The 25,651-nt window shown below is 41.9% G+C and overlaps 1 protein-coding gene across 1 annotated transcript in view; it reads right to left on the bottom strand.

The window, feature by feature from the left end:
- The window catches only part of SHROOM2 (shroom family member 2), a 117,201-nt gene that overhangs the window by 31,616 nt on the left and 59,934 nt on the right, over nt 1-25,651 (bottom strand). Inside the window, 4 exon segments of the mRNA XM_079298876.1 lie at nt 3,195-3,298; nt 5,202-6,275; nt 6,277-7,843; nt 12,991-13,122. Coding sequence (XP_079155002.1) covers nt 3,195-3,298; nt 5,202-6,275; nt 6,277-7,843; nt 12,991-13,122 — 2,877 coding nt within the window.

Below are 25,651 nucleotides of genomic sequence, written 5' to 3'. Positions count from 1 at the left end.
CCTTTTTCACTTTTTGAAGTTATGTAACTTTAATAGACACCATAGGAGCAAATTACTAGAGCTAGGAGTCACATGTTCTTAGAAAGTAAATAAAGGCAAAGGCTGTAAACATCTCTAGTAGATGGCAATCTTAAGAATTAGATCATAAAGCATGATTATTTTGATGCAGAATGACTTATGTGTGCATGTCCTACTGCAGGAAGCCATAGACTACTGGTCAGAGCATCCATTTCCCTCTGTAACTTTTTGAAAGTCTATTTCAGCTTAAAAATTGTGGAGACTTCTATAAGGAAGGTAATTATGTAACCAGTATAAGTCATTTTACAAATGCAGAAAGAGAGAGATGTTAAAAGAAGCCCAGACTTTGCATCTGTAAAAAGGTAAGCTATTGTAACTAATTTGAAATAGAAAGAGTTGCATCAATAAAAATAAAAAAGCACCATTTTGGTTTACAGATCAGCAGAATTGTATAAGGCTTCTAAGCTGTCCTAAAGTTAAGAACATACATAGAATCACATCAACCCCTCAGTATAAAAGTATGTACTAATCTCATGTTATGAGATGGAATGACTGCATCCCTGTGATCTCATAAAAAGAGTGGTTTGCTACTTCCATAAGAGATGACAATGGCTGCTATGGAGCTATGGATCTCTATTTTCTCTTCCTCCACAAGTAATACCCTAAACTATTAAATACTGCAGTTCAGAAGAACATGTTGCAGCTCCTCTAAAAAGGGAGATGAAACAACCTGGATTCAGTAATCTCAGAGGGGATAAACAGAGCTCAAAGATGAAAGAGGTTCAGAAACTATCTTAATCAACTCAGTATTCACACACCACCCCTCCCACAATTTTTCAAAGTAGTGTTAATTTAGGTTTTAGAACTGTGTGCTAAAAAAGAACAGCTAAGAAAATAGCAAAAAGCTCAAGAGAAAAAAAACCCTATCAAACATCTTTATTTTTGTTTGCTTGTTTTTAAAAAGCCTTTTGCTGTTACAATATTCTAACCCTTTTTCATTCTAGACTCAGTGCATTAAAGAGACCTGTATTGCTGAGGAAAATAATCAGGGAAGCTATAAATGGTAGATATTCAAAGTTTATTTCATGTTAATATTTTTTTTTTCTTTTCTCAAAACAATGGAAGTGGAGGGAGGCCAGAGGCACCCTGTAGTGTAGGACAGACTCCAACCTGGAGAAAGCACCTGTGGACTCCACAGCTGTCTCTCTGTAAATCTTACACCCACAAATGCAGAAGGGCCACTCCTGTGTTCAACCCCATCACACTGACTTTGGCAGCACAAAGGCCAACACAGCACACAGGTCTCGGTAGCACAAAATAACAGCTGCCAGCAATTTAATCCAAACATAAATTTTAAAAGAGAGTATTAAACATGACCATAAGGAAGACCTCAGGTTTGGTTACTATTCATGTTCTAGAATATACCCTGAATTAGATAGATTTGCTAGCCATTTGCAGATTGCTAGATTTTAAAAATACAAAACTAAATGCTTTTAGAGCAGCTCAAATATGATAAAATCAGTCCATGCCATGAAGCCAGTTCCTTCTGAGCACAAGAATGCCTTGTTAAAAAAGGAGCACACGAAAATGTATATTCTTTCCCTTAAGGTAGCCATTCATTATCACACAGTGATATTTCACAACACAGGAATTAAATGTCCAAATGAGGGAATTTAATTAGTTAGATTTTTGAATCTAGGAGGCATAGCAACCCTCTGCATATCAGTGTTGAGAGAGACTGTGAAAGAGACCATTTCACAAAACCTTCTGTAATGTGGTAAAATGGCCAAGTACTACATCTGAAACAGTATGTCAAAAGAGGCTCCAGCAGAAAAAAAACTTACTGCAGCTGGTGCCCAGTCATGTGATTTTCATGGATTCCATGATTATAAAGCAAGAATTGTACAGCACAAACACTACTAAAATGCTGGCGTAGGAGTATTATTCACATGCTTTTGTGACTGGGCTTCGGCGCTGGTAGATGGAAATGATGTTACTTGTCCAGAGCTGCTGCCCGCCCACAGCAGCCGGGCTGCTCCAGCTGATGGTGCTGCCTCCCCCTCTGCCCCCTCTGCCCCCTCCCTCCCTCCCTCCCTCCCTCCCTCCCTCCCTCCCTCCCTCCCTCCCTCCCTCCCTCCCTCCCTCCCTCCCTCCCTCCCTCCCTCCCTCCCCATGCCTGCGTGCACACTCGCACCCCTGTGGGCTGCTCATTTTGGTATCACTACAGTAAGTACAGAGGGCTATAGAAAACTAGAAAAAATAGGGGGTGGTCTCTTCAGCTAAGCCGTAAGCAATGCAAAATATAATCACATAAATAAATAAATAAACCCACAAATAAATAGGAACTTTTTACGAGATTTATACTCATAGCTAGAGTGAACGTTTGCCACAGTTCATAATTTCCCTCTCCCTTGAGAACTCAATAGCACTTACAGAACCGAGGAAAGCCTATAGAGGTTATTTTTCCTATGCACGGGTTCCCTCTGTTATGAAACCCAGAGCTGTCAGACCTGGCGATAGCAATGCGTGCACAACCTCAGCAGCTGCAGAATCAGGGATTGCTGAAATCACTGCTTACACTACAATGGGCCAGGACGAGGACAACCCTCAGCATGCTAGACATTCGAGGGATTTTAGCTACACTGTGCATAGTCACACCTTTGAAACACCTTCACACACCTTCAAACAGTAAAACATATTTTACTGTCTTCTATTCATGTACTGTATTCTGTAAAGAAACAAGAAAAGGAAAGTCCATTTTACAGCACTGCTGTATTTCAGCAGCATGCTGTCTTTGCCAAGGATAATACTGGAAATCTGTTTTCGGATTCCTCAGAGCCCCCACCTACCGCCAAAAAAACTCATAACTATAATTTCATGCACACAGATAAGAATCAACTGCCTCTGAACAAACTATAATATGCTCAACACTCAGCAATTTCTTTAAGCTTACACTAGAATCCCCAAAATTTTCAGTCCCAACATTAATTCTATTGTGCACATTGAAGTATGTGGGGAGGAGGGAAATAAGGGAAAAAGGCACTACAGAAACTCTGAAACCATCACAGCAGAACTTGGAGTTTGAGTCAGGAAAAGACCAGATCAGAGAAATTTGTCAGACAGATTTGTCAAAATCAAATATTTTAAAGAGAGAAATTTAAAAATACTATACTTACCTTACAGTGCAGTTCCTTTCATTCAGTTTGTTAATGTTAGAGAAAATACACTCCCCATCTTCCTTTAAATCCTCTGCTTGCCTCCTTACTTCAACTGATACTTCCTAAAAGAGGTTTATAGTACAAGTAAGAGACCAAGTCATCATGTTTCAGACTCCTAAAAAATCTGTGATTATGGAACCTCTTATTTGTGGGTTTGCTCTGTTTGAATATACATGAAGTCAACAGCATAGCATGTTTAAAGCTTGTTTGGTTTTAAGCAGTACAGTGTGCTCTGTGACCTCTTGCACTGCACTCCCAACCTGGCTGTGCTTGCGCTGCTGCTCTGCTTTGCTGATCTACAGAAGAGCTTAACATTTATATAAACGTTTGCAACTTCCATTTGGCAAAACCAAACAGAAAAAAAGAGGCACAGAAGTTTCAGAAGAGTTGTTCACATTTTATGAGATGCAAGTATGCACCAGGTTGTGAATCCCCGTGTGTGTACTTTATGTGCTCAGTAAAACACCAATAGTGCCGTTCCAGAACGTTATTATCTCACTATCTTCAAACAACCCCACCCAAAGCATAGCTTTGCATTACAAACACTGAACCTACAGGAAATTTAATTGCGCATTAACACTGGAATAATCTGAATCATATATGCAAAACAACATCTTTATTTACTTCAGTCTGTTGCAAGCATCTTCAATGCACTTATCACCATATTTTCCAGGTGCCCAAACAGGTGTCTGCTTTTTGCCCCAGGAGGCCTATACTGAACTTAAGGGCACTGACTAATAATCCAGAAATGCATACAGGGAATAGATTAAATGATTTTTTTCTGCTGGATAGGCAATTATTTAATAATTAAGCGAATCTAATTTTCAAAGTAACTTCAGGTGAATATTTTCAGTGCTTGGAATGTCTACTCTAGTAAATTATCTGCATAGTTAAATCTGCACATAGAGCTTAAAAATAACTTTTTGCCAAACTTAAAGACACAAACAACTCAGGGAAAGACAGTCCAAAACTTTTAGAGATCAAAATTTTTGCTTCATTTTGAGCTGTTCTCATTCTACTCCATGTCCACACACACAGAGAGGCGACTGTGTATGTATGTATGCAATGTTTTTACCAAGAGGGGAAAAAAATAAAGTAATATACAACTGCATTGCCTCAATTCTATTCTTGCAGAAGATGAAGTTCAACAGGTTGAACACACTGTGACTCCTCGTACATATCAGGCAATCTTGTAGCTTGAATGACATCTTTTAGCAGAACTAAAGAGACTTGGTTTCTCTGTTTACTTCCAGTGCCACCTGCCAACCATTGCCTGGCCCTGCTCAGTTAAAGATTAACGCAATATTTACTTGCAAGTTGAACAGGCATCTCTCTAAGGAATAAATGTATACATCTTAAATCAAGCAAACTGACATAAAACAAAACATTAAGCAATTTCATTGTCGCTGTGGCTTTAACATTAACAGGCATATATGTAATCTTTAAACTTCATTAGGCAGAAATTTTGTCCTATGTAACTTTTGGTGAAGTAAGTTTAGAAGAAAAGGGGAAATCCAAGGAAATTATTAGACCATTAAAAAATTAGACAAAAGTATGTATTATTTATATGTGCAATACTTTTCTTCATGGTTTCAGAGAATTCAAATGGAAAATACAGCCACACTAATGAAAAAATAAGCCTGAGTGAAAATTGCTTTGAACCTTAAAAATCTCTACTGTAAAAAAGAGGATATTAGCAAATCAATCATGTTTTTTTTCCATCTGACTACAACACACAAGAAATTACTTTGATCCAATTGCTCTGTGCAGTTTGATCTTTGATCTTCCTTGTTTTCTTAAGATATCTACCTATAACATTTACTCCTTTACAGACAAAAGGCAAACACCATATTACATAGTGTTCCTAATTTGGAAATTTTCATAAACATTTTCTTTTCCCCTCCAGTCCTCTACTGTCCTCCACCACCCTGGGCAACTAAAGGATAACGCAAAAGACACTTGTACCTGTTTGTAGAAATCAGTGGAAGGGGATGATCTAGACCTCTCATGGGTGTATTGGGATTTCCCTTGCTGTTCATGGCCTGTATCGAGGATATTATCAGCTGAATGGTACCTTCCTGAGCCCCTTGGCTCTATTGGCTTCCACTGCTCCTTCCACGATGCCTCATATTCTGCAAAGGTTCCCAGGCGCTGTGGCTGTGCAGATTTCCCAATCCTCTCAGCAGCCCTATTGCTGCTGCTATGGTGGACACTATCTTTTGAAGCATGAGCAGTTTCAAGTCCAACAGAGGCCACCCGACCTCTTCTCTCATACCACAGTCCCTCTCCCTCTTGTGCTTTCCTATCTGGCCTCTCAGGCTGTCCCTCTGCTAGACCATGGGGACCTGGTTTCTGTGATGATTTTCTGGATGCAGGCTTACTTGTTTCTTCAAAAAATTTCCACCTGTCTGCAAATGAGCCCAGGGCTTCTTCTGATATATTTGGACGGCAATGAGCATGGCATTCATCCTCTGACATGCCCACCTCATTGATCTTCTCTGGTTCCGAGTATGACTTCAGTTTTTGCTCTATTGTGAACCTCTTCCTGGCTCCAATCCGAGCAACGTGATGAGTGCCACTCCCTGTAGAGTTTGGTTTGGCTTGTGTAGCCTCAAGAAATCCAGAGACATCTTCAGAAACCAAAGCCAGTAATGAAGAGCTGTAACTACCAGTTTTCCTCTCAGGTGACCTGGGCACGTATTCAGTGGGGCTGGGCTCCAGGTCCCGACGTTTGAAGGACGTCGCGCTCAGAACCCTGGCCTGTGCTTCCTTGAGGTGATCTTTGTAGGTGCTGGTAGAGTTCGTGTCTGGGGAGGTGGTGACATTCTCTGTTGAATCTGGTTTCCACGTCTCACCGCACTCCTCTGTTTCAGATGACCCTACTAGTGTAGCAGTACTTCTGCTTTTCTGCAGCTTTGCTCTTCTCATTTGGATCTCATTTCTGAGGGTTGTTGCAAAACGATCACTCCTTCGTGCCTGTTTAGACAGGTGAGTGTCAAATGAGGTCTGTCGTTCTGTTGCCACTTCTGGCTTGCTGTCAGACTGTTTTTTTCCCTTCCTGAGCTAAAGAGTGCAACATTGGCGTCTTCTGAGGAGAAATCTTGCTACTCTCATCTTTCCCCCACCTAAAATCTTTCTGAGCAGATCTGTTTTCAGTGGTATGGACACAGCCCTTTCCATACTCCTGCTGACTGTGCCTCGTTTCACTTTCCTCAGAGCAGTTCTCACCGCTTTTCTTTTGTCCAGATTTTTCAGTATGATTAAGTTTTTTAGATTCTTCTACTAAAGCACACCTAGCATCTCCCTCTCTATCCACTGGGTAATGACTACTGTTTTCATACCTTGTCAGTGAAGATTCAATAGATTGTTGAGGTAGATAGTATTTTGGGTTTGGGGCCATGGTAATAACTGCAGAATTTTCATGAGGTCCAAGTGACACATCAGTTCTCACTGCAGGTTTCCAGCTGTCATCCTTGAGCCGTAGTGGCTTTGAGCTTCCCTGAGCAGGCTGTTTTGCTGTCACACAATAATACCGACTTTGTCCAGTGTTGTCCACCTTCTGTTCAGCAGCACTGTTCAAAGAAGAAGTATTGAGCAGACTGGCTTGGTTTGGACTGTAGCCATGAAAATTACCTGCAGTTAACTCCTGAATGCCACTGTAGGACAGATAATGTTGCTGATCTTTAGGAGCAGCTAAGATTCTTGCACTGTGATAAAAGGTGCTTTCATCGCTGTACTGGTGCTGGTGGTGGTAAGTGTAAGCAGGCTGTGCAAACCTAACGTCGGTGCTGGACAAGGATGGCTGCAGTTTGTTCACAGCTCCTGCATTACTACTGTACCTTTCACCAGCTGAACAAAAAGTGTGTTCTGAACTGAGATCAGATTTATAATTTGAGCTGCTGATCCTCCTGTCACATGTTCTGGAGGGCCGCTGCTGCTGCTCTGCAGTTTCCAAATTCCAGTCACTCCTGGGCTGAGATCGGTTCAGGGCTGTAAAGTGCTGCGTGCTGGCACCCTCTGAGTACACAGGGCCATGGGCTTTCTCATGGCCCTTGGTGGCAGCAAAGCTGTCACTACGGAGAGGTGGAGGTGGGGGGGGAGGAGATGAAGACTTCCTCTTATCAGGAACGTACCAGACAGGTCCAAAACTGGATCTTCCTGAGCTAGTGAGCTTGGCATCTGGGTGTTCCTCTGTTCTAGGACCTTTGTTGTTCTCGTATTGGATGGGAGCTGGCGAATACCCAGGTTTGTCCTCTGTTCCACTGCTGTCATTCAAAAACTGACTAGACTTGCTTCCATGCTTAGCAGTCTCCCAGGGGCCCACTTTGTAAAGCATGTTCTCTGTCGAAGAAGTGTCTGCATTGGACAGAGTGTGGTCAGGGGTGCTAGAACTTGTGGAGAAAGATCCATAGGCTGAATCCCGCTTGCTTTGGCTCCCTAGATGATCAATGCTACTATTAGACCTTGCAGAAGAAAGTCTTCCATACTGGGTTACTTGGGGAGTGTGGTCCCAGCTGTCCATACTTCCCAAAGAGCTGAATTGGTCAGAAGTGCGAAATAGACTTGACTGATCCCATGAGTTTGACAAGTCATTAGAAGAACAACTACTGAAAGAAACAAAAGAAAAGCGTCAGAATAAATATCAAAATGTCATAAAATGCCACAACATAATTATAATCACCCATTTTAATAACATTGGTTAAGATCCATCTGCACAGCAGTTAAAAACAAACAAACAATCTAACAAATTTGAAAGTTTGAACACAAAGTCAGGGCTCCAAATTTATATTCCACCACTGATTCAAAGCTTGAAACCTTAGTAACTCAGCTTCCCTATTTAAGTTTGCCAGTAAGTAATATGCATTTATCTCCTTGAAAGGTCTCTTCTCCCCTTGCAAATTGTTGATTTTGCTGACATTTAAAAAAATTAATTTGTGCTCCATTAGCTCCCTCTTTCCCAGGACAAACACCAACTTATTTTTCAGCTTATTTTCCAGGCACCTGCCTATTCGTTTGATGCTTTAACTTTTAAGCAGAGATGCACTAAATGCATTTGTCTCAAATACCACCTGCACGTGCACCTTAGCAGTGTGGTTTCAAACCATTCTCAGGCTGACACTCTTATAACAACATTCAATTCCACCCAGTTCCACAACATTGTCATGAAAACATCAGGAGATGCTAAAGCAACATAAGCTCTGCATGGCCAAACAAATTTGTAACAATCCTTCCAGAATCCTTCCCAGTTTCTCCCTACCACTCTTTCCTCTATAAAATCCTCTTTGACACTGTACTTTCTTCAGGTCTTTTGCAAAAGACACTATTCCAAAATCCTGCTAATTCTGTTACTTTCCTACCCTGTGAGTTTTGTTTGTTTTGTTTAATTTTCCTTAATTTCTTTTCTCGCTCACAGTACCCACCTCCTGTCAATCCAACACATTGATGCTGAGATGACAGTCTTTCCAATTATTCTCATCACATCTCCCTGTTTCAACTTCACTGGCAGCTGCTCCTGCTTTTATATATCAAATTCAAATTCTTGCCTTTGCATGCAAAGCCCCTTGGTAGAAATCCCAGAATTATTCCACTTCCCTGTAGCTATAATTATATGAAGCATCTATCAAATCTTGTGCTGTAAAGAGGCCTATGAAAGCTAGCAATGAAATTAGATTAGTCCACATAAAAAAATACAAAGAGTGATAGAGGTGTTTTCTTCTGTCAAAAATATTGCAAAGGTCAATTCAACAGTTCTTTGGAATTCAGTACTAACAGAATTTCTTTTTCCCCCCTCTACTACTGCAGCCTTTTAAACTTCTTCTCTTATACAACATGGTCAAAAGCAATTTATATCAAATAAGATATGCTTTATGCTTATTTTCTAAAAGCATTTTATTAACAAGATACACTAGCAATGGTATAATCTTATGGGGTTTTATGTTCTTTCATTTGTTTATTTTCAGCATTCAAAACATCTTGCTGAATCCTTAGAAAGGTCTTATTTGTCATCTTAGGCTGATACTGTGTTTCATGTAAGAAGTATCTTGGTCATTACCATGTTTTTTTTTGTCAAAGAATAATGTAAGCCAGATATTACTAAGAATTGCTGATATTCCAACTCCCTTGAGCACTAAGGAGATTACAAAACCATTAAGGTTGGAAAAGACCTTTAAGTTCATAAAATCCAAACAGATACTTGGCATTAATTAAAAGAAACATGCCACTTGTGCAGGAAAGTCCCTGTTTACAGGTCTCATGTAAATCTGCCTGTATCATCAAATGTGAAGCAAAAATCATCAGCATAGAAGGTCAAAGCCCTGCTAGAAAATGCCTAATGGAAACCCAGCAGAAGCAGCATACGCTTTAAAGAAGGACAGAAAGGTTTCTAATGGCATGTTTCTGCAAAGCATGGCCTCCTGTAGTCCTAAACTGAAGGGTAATCCTGTGAATCCTGACATGGAAGAGAGTTCAAATGTCAGTTGTCTGCCTGAGATTGGCTGGCATCCCAGGATATTCTCCTCTCAATGGCTGTTTTAGAGCAGATTCATAAAAGCACCTATACTGCTGGTCAAAATCTGGCAGGTGAAGTCCAGAAATAACCTACAAACATCATCCCTTGGCCACATTGGCCACTGAACACCTTTCCCAAACCTGGGGCATGACCTTCTGTTCCTGGACTCTTACAGAAATGATCTTATCTCAGCAATTGCATGGGATTACAAATCAGATGCACCTGACCCTAACTGCCCCAAAATCTCAGTTTAGGTAGCCTTCTCAAAGCACACTTGTCCTACAAGCACACCTATAATACCAGAATGAAGCAGAAGAGGTGATGGGGTTTGTCTGCACAAATGGGCACAGAAACAAACCCAAGGGCTCCTCACTTATACTATACCCTACTGCAAGAAAATGCAGGGCTTAAACCTTCAGCAACTTAAGGTAGTTCACTTACACTCCTCCCAGAAAAGTGGACTCAGCCTTAGTGTAGGAAGGGCCAGGAAAAAAAGTCTGCATCATGTTATTAAGGTGTGACTTCTGTGAAAAAGACAGAAGACTCACAGAGAGAAATGATGTCACAGAAAGCTTTACAAGTTCTAGCTCTCTAGCCTTGCATAAGTGGCATCTAGACCTAGCCTAGTGCTCCCAAGGTAACTTAAAATTTTTGCATTAATGTCACATGATAAAAAACCCATACATATGGTGCTGGATGTGGAGGGCTGGGTTCCACGACCACCCTCTTTCCTATATATTGTTACAGCCGCTTCTGGTCTGTCTTCCTCTAGCTTCATCCACCTTCTCAAATGTTCAAATTCATCAGGCCAGCAAAAAGAAAGTCCCAGAAAACCAATCGACCAAAAAAACCACCTAAAACAAATCAAACTGCCCATACCTTAACCTAGCAGTAGATAGTAAGGACAGTCTTCAGGGGGTTGTTTTGGCCAGCTGTGCCCCACTCTATGAACACAAAAAAGCATTGCCCCCCTCCTCCACCCTCAATGAACTCTCCATATTTTACAAATGATTTTGTCAATTTTCACACTCACAGAGAAAATGCAGGTGGGCACATTCAGAAGAGATTTTAGGCTTTGAATACCAGTCTCAGATGCTTAGCTCAAGGAAGGACACAAAATTCCAGAAATAGCCCAGGGATGGCATGCTTGGCCTAGAAACATCCCCTCCTGGGGCTATTTCCATTATCTCCTTGCATACTGCTGCTTTCAGCTACTGACTGCTGTGCTTTCCAATCAGCTGAGCTTTTTGTGAAATGTACTTGTAAAATGGGGAATCTCTGAGGCTGCCCACCTCTTTTTGCAGATCAGCAAGCCCAGAGAACCCCAAAATACCAAAACCCTTGGGCTGCCACTATGGGAGTGCTGGGCCTCCTCCAGCAGCCACACAGTAAAAGCAGCACTGCCACTGGAACAGACACGGGGCTGAAAACATCTCCCAAATACATCACCTTTAAATTGGGCAGCACAGGTAGCCAAACGGTTCAGATGGCAGTGACCTGGCAACTGTGGTACTACACTATGCTAAGGCCACTAAATCAGTCAGCAGCACGTGAGAAAGAATATCTTTTTTTTTTTTTTTTTATTAGTATTAGTGTCTGCCAGCAGTTGCAGCTATTTTTGATAGGTGAGGGGAGAGGGCTGCTCTATTCCAATCCCCCTCTTCCTTTACAACCCCAATTTCCTAACCAAACCTCATTTCAAATTGGCACTGAACCACTTTTTCCTCTTTTTTAAGTAGTGAGACACACCCAGCTCCTATCAAAACACACGTTGAGACACATCTTGTAGTATTTTACTTTCACGAGGTACAAGGACAACCACCAGGAAAAGCAAAAAGCATATAATGATTTACAGCTTATTGTAGAAGACTCATTAATAGCAGAAAAACTCTTTAGTTATAGTTTAGTTATTGCAATGAGGAACTCCATAGAAGATTTTAGAAATTTCTGAATTTTGTTTCAATTTACAAGGACATTGAATGTATTAAAATCTATAAATCTAAATCCATCTACATGATATTTAAATACAAACTTTAAACCAGTGTAAAGCAGCAGAAATTGTAATCAAAGTTCCTAAAACTTCTAGTAATAAAGTATTACAAAAAAAAATTTAAAAAAAAAAAAAACCTTTCTGCCTAATGTCATCTTTATTCTAGGGCAGATAGCAACTTCATTTAAAAACAGCAGGGAGCTTCTGAGGAAAACAATGTAAAAACATTGTAAATGTTCACCCAATTGTAAAAATTAGATGAAAAATAAAATAAAATACTGAAGTATTAATGTTCTTTTGTTTAGACAACCACAAAACATTAACCTCTAGAAGTAATGAGTCAGCAGAAAATGTAAAGCACTAAGTATAGAAAACCAAAGTCCACTTCCCAAAACAGGATTGCACACCAGACTGATTTTCTTTAATGCTCAGTGTAACTATGGCCCAATGGGAACTGAGAAGGAAAAAGTAACAAAAGACAAAAAAGCCCCACCCACTTCCCCCAAAAAACCCCTAAGAACCAAAAAAAATCTTTCATTAAAATGATAAAGAATGTCACCTAGGAGCAGGAAACAAACAAGAACCTGTAACCAGACACAAACAGGCGTTACCTAAAGGTTTAGAGTTTCACAGCTAAAACTGCCTGGGTGTCAGCCCTTCTCCATTAGTGTTGAATGTGACCTAACAAATATTAAGGTGCTTTAAACAGTATCTGAAAATAATCGCTCATATTACCTCTCTAGACAAGCAAGATCACAGATGCAGGGAAGGATTACACAAAGACAGCTAAACTGATTAGACCAGTAACACCTTAAAAGACAACAGTAAAGCATTCTGCACCCTCATGAGAAAAAGCCTTTTAAACTGTTTGAAACTGTATTTTTAATTTCTTCTGCCTTTCCTATTTCACTTTATGAATATTAATTTTTGATGGTTACTTTGCCTTAGGATTTTACCAGTGGATATGGAAAGGAAATGCAGAGCAAGAAGCATACCCTTGTGATTGCCTTTAACGCTAGTTTCTTACCTTTCAATCACATGCACATATCACAAACTGTTTCAGAAATCCACTCATCCACACGTCAAACTTCCCCAACTGCCCCTTCATGCACTGCAAGGACAGGCAACTCTAAAGAAATATAATACCACGATTCTTCGTTGGTTGTTGTTACAAAAAACACACCCTCAACAACATCAGCTCCTATTGTTGCCTGGCTGTTGAGAGCTGAATGTGTGTAACTTAAGCAGGGACTCACCTTGCATGATAGCTCGAGTGCCAGGAGGCGCAGGCATTAGACGAGGGAAGGTGTGACGTGGCTGCCTCAGGTTGACTTTCGGTAAATTTGGTTGCGTGCCAGGAGTGCGGCCTGCAGGCTAGGTCATTCCTCCTGAAAACAACAGAGGCAGAGAGTGCTGCTTTAATGCAAACAGTTCAATAAGGCGATATGCAGCAAAAAGTCCACCAGGGCAGCAGTAAAAGGTTTCACAGATAGGAGAGAGGCATAATGACTTTAAACGATAGCAAAACTTTCTACATGCATGCCAGTTTTGAAAAGACATCACCATTTCTTTAAAATGCTTGAGATGCAGTGAAATGCCAATTTTTTTTAATGAGTAATAAGGGGGGTGCTTTTTACAAGGAACAGAGTCTGATACATTTTAAAGTGTCTGACATGTATCCAGAGCTTTAATAGTTAAAGCTAATACTGAGACTTCGAACTCTTTTACAACTCAACAACAGTAAGGCTTTGGTAAGATTTTACCTTAGGTAGTTGCACATGGGAGGAGCTAGGAAGAAACGAGTTAATGACAGGAAGGATTAAAGCCATGTACATAGTTTCATAAAAGTTAGCAATACAAGAAATCCTATTAACTCCAGGCAAGTTCTGCTTCAGCTCTTGAAATGTTTGGCATCTTAGATATGCAGGGAGGTTTTGTTTGTTTTGGTATTTTCTGGGATTGTTTTTTAAAGAATACATCTCAACAGTTCAGTGAATCATGTAAGTCCCCAAATATTTACTTGGATATCACCTCCAAATGTTCCTGGTCACCTAACAGAAGAGATCCCTTCTAAGAAGTACAACAGAAGGTTGTTAGAGCTTTGCACCTTGAAAACTGTTTTGCAAAATTGCTTCATACTCCTCTATTCCCTTCTGCTCAGGAATTGGCTCCTCCTGGAGGAAGTGTAATATAAAATTAAGATGCAGTAAGAGGTGTGACAAATCCCATTTTTCAGAGTCTGAAATAAAGGCTTATAGGACCATAGTTGTTAAGATTTTTAAATGTACTTAGGTACTTGAGAAATCCATTACTCCAAGATTAAGTAATTTGTCTGAGTTACAGAAGTAATTTGCTACACTGAAAAAGTGTTTCATATTTTCAATTTGAACTATAAAAGGGTACTTCTATATTACTTTCTCCCTCTTTATAAATGTGTCTGTTATCAGACATCTACTGTATTTAGAGACCAAAACTATAGTCAGTGTCTTCAAAACAGGTCAGCTCTGAGTACATGGCTGTTGACAGTACATTCAGGAAGGTCTGAAAAAATCAGTGATGAATGGCCTTTCCAAACTGCATGCAGGATTACAAAAGGAGAATAACAATTCTACAGGGAAAGTGTAATTTCACTACTAAGTGCAGCACTATTACCATCACTAAAAAAAGAAGTAATTGTTTCCATAAACAAAAGCTTACTCTTCTCAGCATGACAAAGAAGAAAACAGTTAAGCAGAGCATCTCCAGTTGCCCATTCTTAGTAGGACATGACATTCAGAGAGCAGAGAAGCCCCAGCAATCTTAGTGCAAACGAGTGCAAAAGATTCTGCTCAACCATATGATGATGGACTCCAGACAGTCCTTGCTTGCTCCAAGCTTGTGTGCAGGTATGGAAAAAGTTGTGATTCCACTGTTCAGCTGCACAGAACATTGCATGTCCTTTTCCCCCCACTGCTCACCTGTAACACCACTCAGCAAACACAAATACCTGTTAAAGCCAATTCAGTAGATCTCCTAGGCATCAATTCAGCTAAAAAAGGTTTATTTTTTAAAAGACAATTACTATTCTATCATGTACCACTAAGGAAACACAAGACTAGGAAACTAGCACAATACAAGCAGCGTTTGGAGCACAAGGAAAAGAAGGTTGGGAAGAGGGGTTCTGGACAGATTGGGCTTGACAAATGGCAGGAGGAATCCAATCACTGGGAAGAAACAGAAGGGATGCACATGTAAAGTCAGTACTGTACCTCATGGAACTTGTCAAGATCTTGATAAGATAGTTTCTTGCTACATGAATGTCATTTTCAGAAGGCATTTTCTGTGCTATAATATCCACCACCACTTTCATCTTCCTGAGCAGCCAAGCAAGGGGAGGAACAGACTAGACTGAGTTTTGGCATAAGGCAAGTCAAGTGGACAAGAATTAACAAGGTCTGTTCAATTTTCTGTACTTGTGGACATACAATATTTCTGAGAGGTTTTTTGTTGGGTTTGGTTTGTGGGGTGTTTTTTTTGTTTTTTTGGGGGGGTTTTTTGTTTGTTTTTTTTTAACCTAATAGTCTGAAAAGCCTAAAAATGGTGGGATATCTAGAATAGGAATAAAATGGTAGGATATCTAAAAGGTGGAATCACAGGCACCTGCTTTTGTTAGAAAGTTCACAACATGACTTAAAAATAATTCACCGTGCATAGTCAACAGTACTTTCTGACAGTGACTGTAATTAAATGGTGATAATCTATCCTGCACTTCAAGAAACAACTTTTTCTAAAAAGTGGACTGCAACATAAATATTGATTCTGAAAGCAAATGGAAGGACTAGAAAGAAGAGATTAAAAGATTCAAAACAGGAATATTTTGCAGGCAGCTAAAGAATCTGGAAGCTGAGCATTTACATTCTAACGTAATACCTCTCTATTACTTCTGAGTGACAGAATGAGATCATCTGAACCTACAATTTAGAAAATCTCCAGCATTAATGGAAGCATTATTAAAAGCATTTCACTGAAAGTGTCTTTCTACCAGTGCTTTTACAGAAGCTGCTGGAAGGAAAATGTTGATAAGCATAGAAGATAGGTTACAAAGGCAAAAAGATAAAAGGCCAGCAGATACAACAACTGAAGCAGGTATTTCCCCAGCACCACCTTCTCCAACAGAAATTGTATCATTCTTATCTAACAAATAGCACCTCCGTTGTAACCCTGCCATACAGGCTTTTGCATTTAGAGTAACCAAAGCAAATATGTGACAAGCGCTTCCAGAGGCCTGCATCCAGGTGACAACCAATTGCTAGAACTGATTTCAGAGAAAATAAAATAGTTTGGGTTGGAAGATCAGTCAGTTGAACACGTTGCTGCTCACAGCCTCATCCAGGCTGGCTTTGAACACTCCCAAATATCCACAACTTCTCTGGCAACTTCCAGAGCCTCCCCACTCTCACGGTATAGAACTTCTACCTAATATCTAATTTGTCTGTTAAGGTTTCATTCCGGCGCCCAGCTGAACGAGCAAAGGCCTGACTGCTGGCACACACCTCAAGCCTGAGGCTGCACACGTTTCCCTTCAGGCAGTGGCAGCCACACAGGACAGAGGCTGGATTCTGAAGCCAAAGCGGCTCTTTATCCCTCTCCGAAGGGAGTTCCCTTCTTTTCCCTGCTCCGCCCGGCGACCCGCGCGCGCCCCCTGCCGGCTGCCGCGCGCTGCGACCAGGCCGACACAGAAAAACTGTGAACAGCCCCTCACTGCCGAACTGTGAACGGCCCTCACTGCCGAACTGCCCCCCTCACAGCCGAACTGCCCCCCTCACTGCCGAACTGCCCCTCACTGCCGAACTGCCCCTCACAGCCGAACTGCCCCCCTCACTGCCGAACAGCCCCTCACTGCCGAACAGCCCCTCACTGCCGAACTGCCCCCCTCACTGCCGAACTGCCCCCCTCACTGCCGAACAGCCCCTCACTGCCGAACTGCCCCTCACAGCCGAACTGCCCCCCTCACTGCCGAACTGCCCCTCACAGCCGAACTGCCCCCTTCACTGCCGAACTGCCCCTCCTCAGTGCCGAACTGTGAACGGCCCTCACAGCCGAACAGCCCCCCTCACAGCCGAACTGCCCCTCACTGCCGAACTGCCCCTCACTGCCGAACTGCCCCTCCTCACTGCCGAACTGCCCCCCCTCACTGCCGAACTGCCCCCCCTCACTGCCGAACAGCCCCTCACTGCCGAACAGCCCCTCACTGCCGAACTGCCCCTCCTCACTGCCGAACAGCCCCTCACTGCCGAACTGCCCCTCCTCACTGCCGAACAGCCCCTCTCACTGCCGAACTGCCCCCTTCACTGCCGAACTGCCCCTCACAGCCGAACTGCCCCCCTCACTGCCGAACTGCCCCTCCTCACTGCCGAACAGCCCCTCTCACTGCCGAACTGCCCCCTTCACTGCCGAACTGCCCCTCCTCACTGCCGAACTGCCCCTCACTGCCGAACTGCCCCCCTCACTGCCGAACTGCCCCCCCTCACAGCCGAACTGCCCCCATCACTGCCGAACTGCCCCTCCTCACTGCCGAACTGCCCCCCCTCACTGCCGAACTGCCCCTCCTCACTGCCGAGCTGCCCTGAAACCTGAACGGCCCTTCACCCCCGATCCGCCCTCACTGCTGACCCGCCCTTCACTTCCAGAACTGCCCTCACTGCTGAACTGCCCCTCGCCCCCGAACTGCCACCTCCTGCTGCTATTGCTGGCATTATTCCTCATCCCAGCTGAGCCTTCCTGAGGCCGGCAGAGTGGCCTAAACCTGAACACACTCTATGGCCACATGGCAGTGGTTTTTCTCCTGGCGGCTGCAGCCCTGGAACTGCAGGATTGTGCTCCATATGGGCAGCAATCATTGACAGCCAGGGCTCCCCACAGCACATCTAACAACAAGTGAGCATTAGAGGCCAGTCCTTGCACATGCAGCATCACCCACCTTTCATTTGTATCTGCTGCAACAAGAAATAATCATGGAATCAATCAAAGAGTGGTTTGGAAGAGACCTTAAAGATCATCTTGTTCCAACCCCTCTGCGGAACGCAGGGACACCTTCCACTAGACCAGACCATTTGCTCAGAGCCCCATCCAACCTGGCTTGAATGTTTTTATGGCATGGATCATCCATAGCTTCTCTGGGCAACCTGTTCCAGTGCCTTACTACCCTCAGAGCAAAGAATTTTTTCCTAACATCTAATCTTGACCTACTCTCTTTCAATTTGATGTCATTCCTGCTCATCCTGTCACTACATGCCCTTGAAAATAGTCTCTCTCCAACTTCTCTCCTCCCTTCGGGTTCTAGAAGACTGCCAATAGGTCACCCCAAAGCTTTTTCTTCTCCAGGCTGAACATTCCCACTTCTCTTAGCATTTTCACATAGGAGAGGTGATCCAACCCTCTAATCTTCTTGGTGGCCTCCTTTGGACTCACTCCAATAGGTCGACGGTTCTTCCCATGTTGGGGATGCCAGAGCTGGATGCAGTACTCAGGATGGGGTGTCACCCTAATAAAACCTGGGTTTAGACAAGAAATCCCAATTTTTCAAAAGTAAAAGGGAGGACAAGTCAGTGTCTTCAGTCAGAACTAAGCTGAATCTACAAAGACAAAAAAATTTCCAAAGCAGAAGCATCTGTTCTTTTTAACTCTTACACACTCTCAGCCCTAAATCTCGGAGTGAAAACTGTTGTAGTGATCATTTATATTAAAGATTCTTTAAAAAAATATATATTCCCTTTTCAGTCACTTTTGTTTCTACAGGAAGCTGTAGACAATGTTTCAAGGTACAAACACAAGAATTTGGGAACCAGTCAATGTAGTGATGCTGAAGAGTAGCTATCAAAATAAAACTCTTCTCCTTCCATTCACCACAATGCCACTCAAAGCTTTTCAGCAGAGCATCAAAGCCTTTCTGTGTTGTTAAAAACTTTGTTTTCTAAACCAGCCCAAGTTCACTTTTCCAAAGTTGCATCAGGAGGCCCAAACTACTGGCAGTCATTTTAAACCTTGTCTAGAACCAGAAATTTGGACTAATCCCAGTATAATTGGCTACAGGACATGCCAAAGATGCAAGGTTAAGGAAACGCAGAAAGGCTGCAGCCCTGAGATAAAATGGAAACCTGCACAAGCTTAAAGGTCAAATGCACAAATCACTGGCATTCTCAAACAAGCAGCATGCTCCAGCACTGCATGTACTGCGAGGTACAGCTCACAAGGTGCCCTTAGATTGTTTTGAAGCCAAATAAACCAAACCACACTGTACTTGCTTGTCCTACAGAAACAGACAACCAGTTACAAACACTGCTGCTCCATGCCAGCCATGCAAATTGGCCAGGAGGGGTTCAGTTTTTGGAATGTCCTCAGCAAGTCACTCACATGTAATTTTTTTTTTTTACTCCATGTAGAGAAAATTTCAAGAATTTGTAGTGACAGTGCAGGTGCCCTTGTTTGTCCACTTATAAATCCCAAACAGCTTCATAGTTCTCAGCTTTCTCACCTCTCCTCTCTTAAAATAACAGTAAACTAGACAGTAAACGAGTACTTTATTAATATTTTTTAGTAAAACTGTATATGCTGCAGGAACAAAAGACTTCCCAATCCATGGGGGGTTTTTGCAGTTCACCAATCTTGTGTACAATAAATTAAAATCCACTAGAAGACCAACATATAATGTAATTAATTTGGTATGCAAAAACCCACTGTAAAGGAACTGCTAAGTAATTTATTCAATGTATTAAAAACATTTTTTGGATTTTGTTAGTCTTCTGAAACCTTGGCAGGAAAAAAAAAGGAGGCTGAAAACCAGGAGTCTGCAGTTACCCACAGGGACCTCAAATAAAAAGAAATTGACAATGTAACTGTTTTTCATACCAGAAGCCTACAGAATACCAAGAGTCATCATCCTATGCAGACAAAGATATTTAGTATTATCTATCTCGGACAACTATATTCATAGAGTTCAAATTACTTCATGCTACATTAGTCACCACTGGCAGATCTATCTGCCAGGGAATTATGGGAATGAAATACCTAAAATTTGGCAAAAAGCTATCACCCAGCAGCAAAACTCTGTAAGGAATGTGAATGGTTTCTTGTGTCTTTCTCAGTAATTAAACACATGCAAGAGTTATTCTATTTTAGGCTAAACCAGTTGTTATCAACTCCATAAGAAGTCCAGTACAATTCCCTGCTCCTTTCCCCTTGCCATTTTCAGTGTTGTCCTGTTTCCTGACATAAAGGTGCATCTATATCTTTGGATGTAACAACAAACCAAGCAAGGACAAAGCATCCAAAACCTGAGGTGGAGCATTTTTTTCTGAAGACAGTCTCCCACTTAATTTCTTTGTGATTTATTTAAAAATAAAGGAAGGAGTGTGTGTGAAAGAATATGAGAAGGAAGAAAAACCACAGAAAGCCCCCCCTGAAAATTTCCATGCAGAAGTAGTATATTGAATTCTCCAAATAAAAAAAACCTTGCAGAATAAATTTTGAAGTAAGCTTTCACTGTCACTTATATCCAATATAGACTATATATATATACACACACACATATATATATATATCTATAGGTACATACATATGTATATATGCAAAGTGACTTTCTAGCCTTTTCTAGTTAAAATATGCCCACAATTTCTCTGACCAAGCTGCTGGTTTTGTATTCCAGCCACTGTTTTTTTTTTTGTATTCCCAATATACTGAAGCACTACTAAAGCCTGTCTCATAACCCACTTATGAATTCACCTCTCTGCTGCTCTCTAGAGCATCACAGCCTCAGCCACTTCTTTTCCTTTTCTCTTAAGCCTGTCCTACTGCCCTTCCCTCAGATTCAGTCTCAGATGCCCCAAGTTCCTACAGTCCTGGGGCTAGACAGCAGCAACTTAAATGCTTTTTCTAAAGTCCACTCTGTGCCAGCATTCAGACTTTCCACCTAGAAGAGCCTTAAATATCCTTCTATGTAAGGACAGAAAACACAGTAACTGCATTAGTCCATCCAAAAAGCCAAGAAATGGAGCCTTTCCAGGTGAGGCAAAAACTTCAGGACTTGAAATTTTTACTGTAGAGGTATCACACCCTCACTTTACATTATAGAGATTAAACTTGTGTAAAATGTTTTTTCATGGTGAGCAATAAACCCAAAAAACTCCAGGTAAATATCATCATAGCAAGTACTTGAGGGTTGTGCCTTTTACCTTTGCAGATCCATAGTAAGCTTTATAAAAACAACACACACCATCTCCTCTTTTCTCTCAGGATCACTCCCTGAATACAAATAATGCCTGAATGGAACTCTACTTCAGAGGAAGCCAAATCCTGTCGGGATTTACATCTGGCTCATTCACAAAAGGAGTGGTTAAATCAGATGCACTGCAGGAACATTTAATGAAATATTTAATTAAGTAAATATTTAGAATAATACTGCTGATCACCATTAGAAAAAATATGGTTATTTTCATCCAAAAAACCTACTGGAGTAAGAAGTGGAAGCAACTCAACAGGCACACTAAGTCCTTTTGCTCATCTAAGAGCTTGCTCTTGTTAAGTACTCTAGTATTGTTTCTAAGCATATTCTCACACTTGGTATTCCCAAGTAATCTTCCAAATAAATACTGGTCACATCACTCAGCATCCAGGACCCATTTACTCTGGCTTAGCCATAACTGAGACAAAAGATGAGTGCAATACTGTAAAAAATTACAGTCCTTTCCACATTAATAAAGAACTGAATAAGCTTTTCATGTTGAAATTTTCCCTTGAGGCATCTTGGTCTCAGAAGGACAGTAGATATTTGAAAGAAAAATCTGCTCCACAAAAAAAACCTAACCAAACCAACCAACTAACCATAAACCCCACCAAAAACAAAAAGATCAACAAAAAAACCCCAAAAACAAAAACCCGAAAAAACCCTACAAAAAACAACAAAAAATCCCAAAACAAAAAACAAACAAAAACTCCAAAAAACCAAAACAAAACAAACCACCCCCCCCCCCAAAAAAAGAAAAACCCCAAACCAAACAAACAAAAAAAAAACTAGCCCAAAACCAGACAAACCAAAAACAACCCCCAAAAACCCCCTCCTCTTCTGAGGAGCCCCTTCTGGATTACATATACAAGTGCATGCAAAAATTTCTACTTCCTCCACTGTATTTAGGTAGCTATGCAACTGTAAATCACTCTGTGACACATGGCATCATTTGTAAAAAGGATTTTTATTGTCATAAGAAACTATTTTCAGATTAAAACAGTCATTAGAGTTTTGGCACATTACAGAGTTCATAATTTGGGCAGGAAATCTCAGCTGCCTTAACGTGTTGGAAGCCCAAGGCATAAGGTGGTTACAGTTGCACAATCATCCAAGGGAACCTCTCCCTCCTTACCTCCCAGGGCAGCTCAAGTTTCAGGTGAAGTTAATTGTTAGTTCCAAGTTAAATCCTGTTCTTAATCTCCAACTGATGACTGCAGCCATAACAGCATTATAACATGAGCAGTACAATTTGAAACACTTACACATCCATCTACCATTTCTCCATTGGCAAAGGGCAGATACTTTCCTGCACCTCCTTGGAGCATGATTGACTCTCCTCCTATGCCTGTACTAACTCAGGCCAAATATTTCCAACATTTTGTGTAGACTCTTAATGAACGTAGAGGAATCTGCATGGGCAGGTATAATGTTGTCTCTAAGAGCTCCTACCTCCTGTGGGGAGGAGCCTGACCCTGAGAAATGCAAGTCACCACTCTCCATCCCTAGGGGGAAAATGGGGACTGCAGTAAGGCAAGTGTGAGAAGCTGGATACGCTGCTGAGGCTGCTTCTATGACCTGCTTCACCTTCTGACATTTCATTCTGAGACAAACAGAGCAGTTTCCCTTGATTTGGGTACACTGGGAATAAGTACAAACCCTTCTTTTGAGCAGATATATGGCAGTCCTAAAACACTCACAATCACAACTCTCATTTCTAGGACTCCTGGAACAGCACTGATTTTGCTTGGAGAACTAGGTTTTTAGGCTTATTTTACAGAAACTGAATGTGCCAAGATATGCACACAATTTAACAACATTAGACTTGAAAGCTGGGTTCAGTGACTTCACAGCAAAATAAAAGCTATTTTCCAAACAAAATTGAAAACAGAATCACTTCACAGCAGTAACAACACAAATAGATAATTTTTCTTCCAGCCCAGCTCGCACCACCCCTTCAGATCTTGATGTTTAGCCACCCTAATTATGACCAAGAGTAAGTTTTATAAGAGAGTAAATCTGGCAGAAATAGAATAATAAATGCCCACAGGTTGAAACGTGTGCTTGGATGCATAGAAATTAAATCAGAAACCATCTAAATTTTCCAAGCCCAGATCAGTTACAACTGATGATAAAATACAGGAAAAAAATGCTTTAGTTAATATTTATAAGTAGTTACTCCTAAAAAAAGTTTGTTAAAAGGATGCAGGAGCTATCAGCATCTCTCTGAAATGATCAAGTAGTTTAATAAACAAATTCATCTACACGTTCTTCCTGCATAAACCAAAGCATCTATCTATGGACAATCTCACAACAGAACACCCAGATACCATGACTACATTCACATGCAAATTGTGCCTACATTGCTATTATTAAAGTTGGAGCAGTGAATAGGCTCTAACAGTGAGTACTCATCTGTTTGCATTATATGTGTTACCTTTAGTCTTCTTCAGATGGGAAACAAAACTGGCTTTTAACACTCCTTCTAGGGTGGTACACAACTCCACACATGGATGTGTAAAAAACCTCAAGGAACAGAAAAGGTATCTTCATATAGAAAAAAAAAAAAAAATCACTGAGACACTCTGAATACCACATATGAGCTCCGAGTGACTAATGGAAGTCTAATATTTTATAGCTTACTTAGAGTTCAGTGAAGTCAACAGAAATGTGTGATGGCTTTTATGTGCCAGTGCTCTGTTACGTATTACTATGTGTTATTGTAAACGAACAGTAACCTGCAGACATTGATCTTAACTCTGCTGGGATCCTTCCCCACAAATACAGTGGGCAGATCCTATCTGAGCAGCCCTCTCGTGTGAGAAGGTCCATTAGCCATACCAGATTAAGGATTTCTCTAATGGAGCTGACTGGCCTGTCTGGTCACCACTAAGAAGATAGAGACAGAAACACATGAGCCCATACTGCTCCAGCACCCCACCTTCACAGCATGTATGTTCTTAAAAAGCAGGAAGCAGTGACTGCCTGGCAGTGACAAAAAAAAATCCTAAATTAATTATTTACCTCCCTCCCCCTTCCCCAAACTCTGTAAGACAAGTGTATTTAAAAGATTATGCTATTTTCCCCCCATTTTTGCTCAGTACTTCATATGCCTCTCCCAAGGAGAAATCCCACACCCCTGTCTTTATATGTATAGTGAAGAACAAACAATTTTGGTCTCACATTTATCAATATACTCATTTCCTCTTGCACTGTTCCGTAAAAATCCCCTTCCACCCTTGTGTAAACTCTGCACATTTTGGCAAACAGCTCACAGCCTGGGAAACTTTTTCCACTGAATTTTCTTTCCACACCACTAAAAGCTCAAGGCTTAAAAACTCTCTGGCCTTGACACTTTGAGTGATTCTGCCACTCCATTTCTCTCCATTCCATACTGAGATGAAGAGACCAGCCCAAGAAAACTGGTTGCAGACCTTTCAGAAAGCAGCAATGCAAAACCACCCCAGTGCCTGGCCCAGCTGGGAGATTAGCTGTTTTGCTCACCAAGACAAAGCAAACTGAAGCCAGGTCTGCCTGACAAATGGGAGGCAAATTTGAAAGCAAATTACAAAACAACAAAATACTTTTTTCAAAGTCATCTCCCCTCTTCCACACCTGCCACTCCACTTCAACAATCCTATAATAAAATTTTAATGGGATGGATTTGAGATAAGAACACATAGCTTTTTTTATCCCCCTCATCCAACAAGTTACAAAAGACACAAAAAAGCCAAGAGAAAAGCACCCTGAGCGCTGGCTTATCCCAGCAATGGAACGAAGGGGTGAGTTGCTGCCGGAGCCGGTGGTATCCCACGTCCCGTCCAGCCTGGCAGGAGTGTCCTCATGCCGGCACAGCCTTCGGTACCTACCCAGGCTCCGTGCTGGGCGGTGCCTCCTCCCGCAGGGTCCCGGCAGAGCTGCCGGCGGCGGAGCAGCCTCCGGTCATGGAGCGGGAGCGGGAGCAGCCCAAGAGCGGAGCGGCGCGGCCCAGGCGGCACCGGGCTGTGGCTGGCACCCTCCCGGCCTCTGTCCCCGGCAGTCGCGGGCGATGCCGGCGGAGCAGAGCATGGGACTCCTCAGCCCTCTGCCACCGGCTGCCGTGCTAATCTGCGGCCTCCAGCTCAGGGATATAATTAGAGTCACAAAGGAGCCTTGTTAGCGCTCCCCGCTAAGCGGCCGGAGCACTTCAGATTAGTCAGACCCGCGATTCTGCCGCTCAACGCTGCTGCGGAGCCCGGCGGGGAAAAGCTGAGCAAAGCCCAAAAAATGAAACCAGAAGACTCTTCCTGACGGAGGAGGAACGAGGGGGATTTTTAGTTTTCGTCTGAAGTGGTGTTTGACATGACACACGAAAAATGCAGTGACATTATGCTGCTGGAACTGTTTGTTTGATCTATTCTATCCTTTTCCAATCTTCTCAGTAAATACATGGGCACGTAAAAGATGGGTCTGGGCACTGCATTGTAAAGAAATTAATGTAACCTACGAGATGACAAAGCTAAAATAAATCTGATGGACCATCAATGGTAGTGAGGAGTTACAAATGTTTTTAACCAGACACTTCTCAGGGAGCAGCACTTCTCCTAAAAGAGAGGCAGCCTGTTATATCCCTGGAAATAAACCACCTCAGTATGCAGGAACTGGAAATCATTACCTAC

This window comes from Erithacus rubecula (genome assembly GCF_903797595.1).
Source record: "Erithacus rubecula genome assembly, chromosome: 1".
Taxonomy (NCBI): Eukaryota; Metazoa; Chordata; class Aves; order Passeriformes; family Muscicapidae; genus Erithacus; species Erithacus rubecula.
Note: the sequence above shows the minus strand (reverse complement) of the source record. Positions and strands in the feature narration are given on the sequence as shown.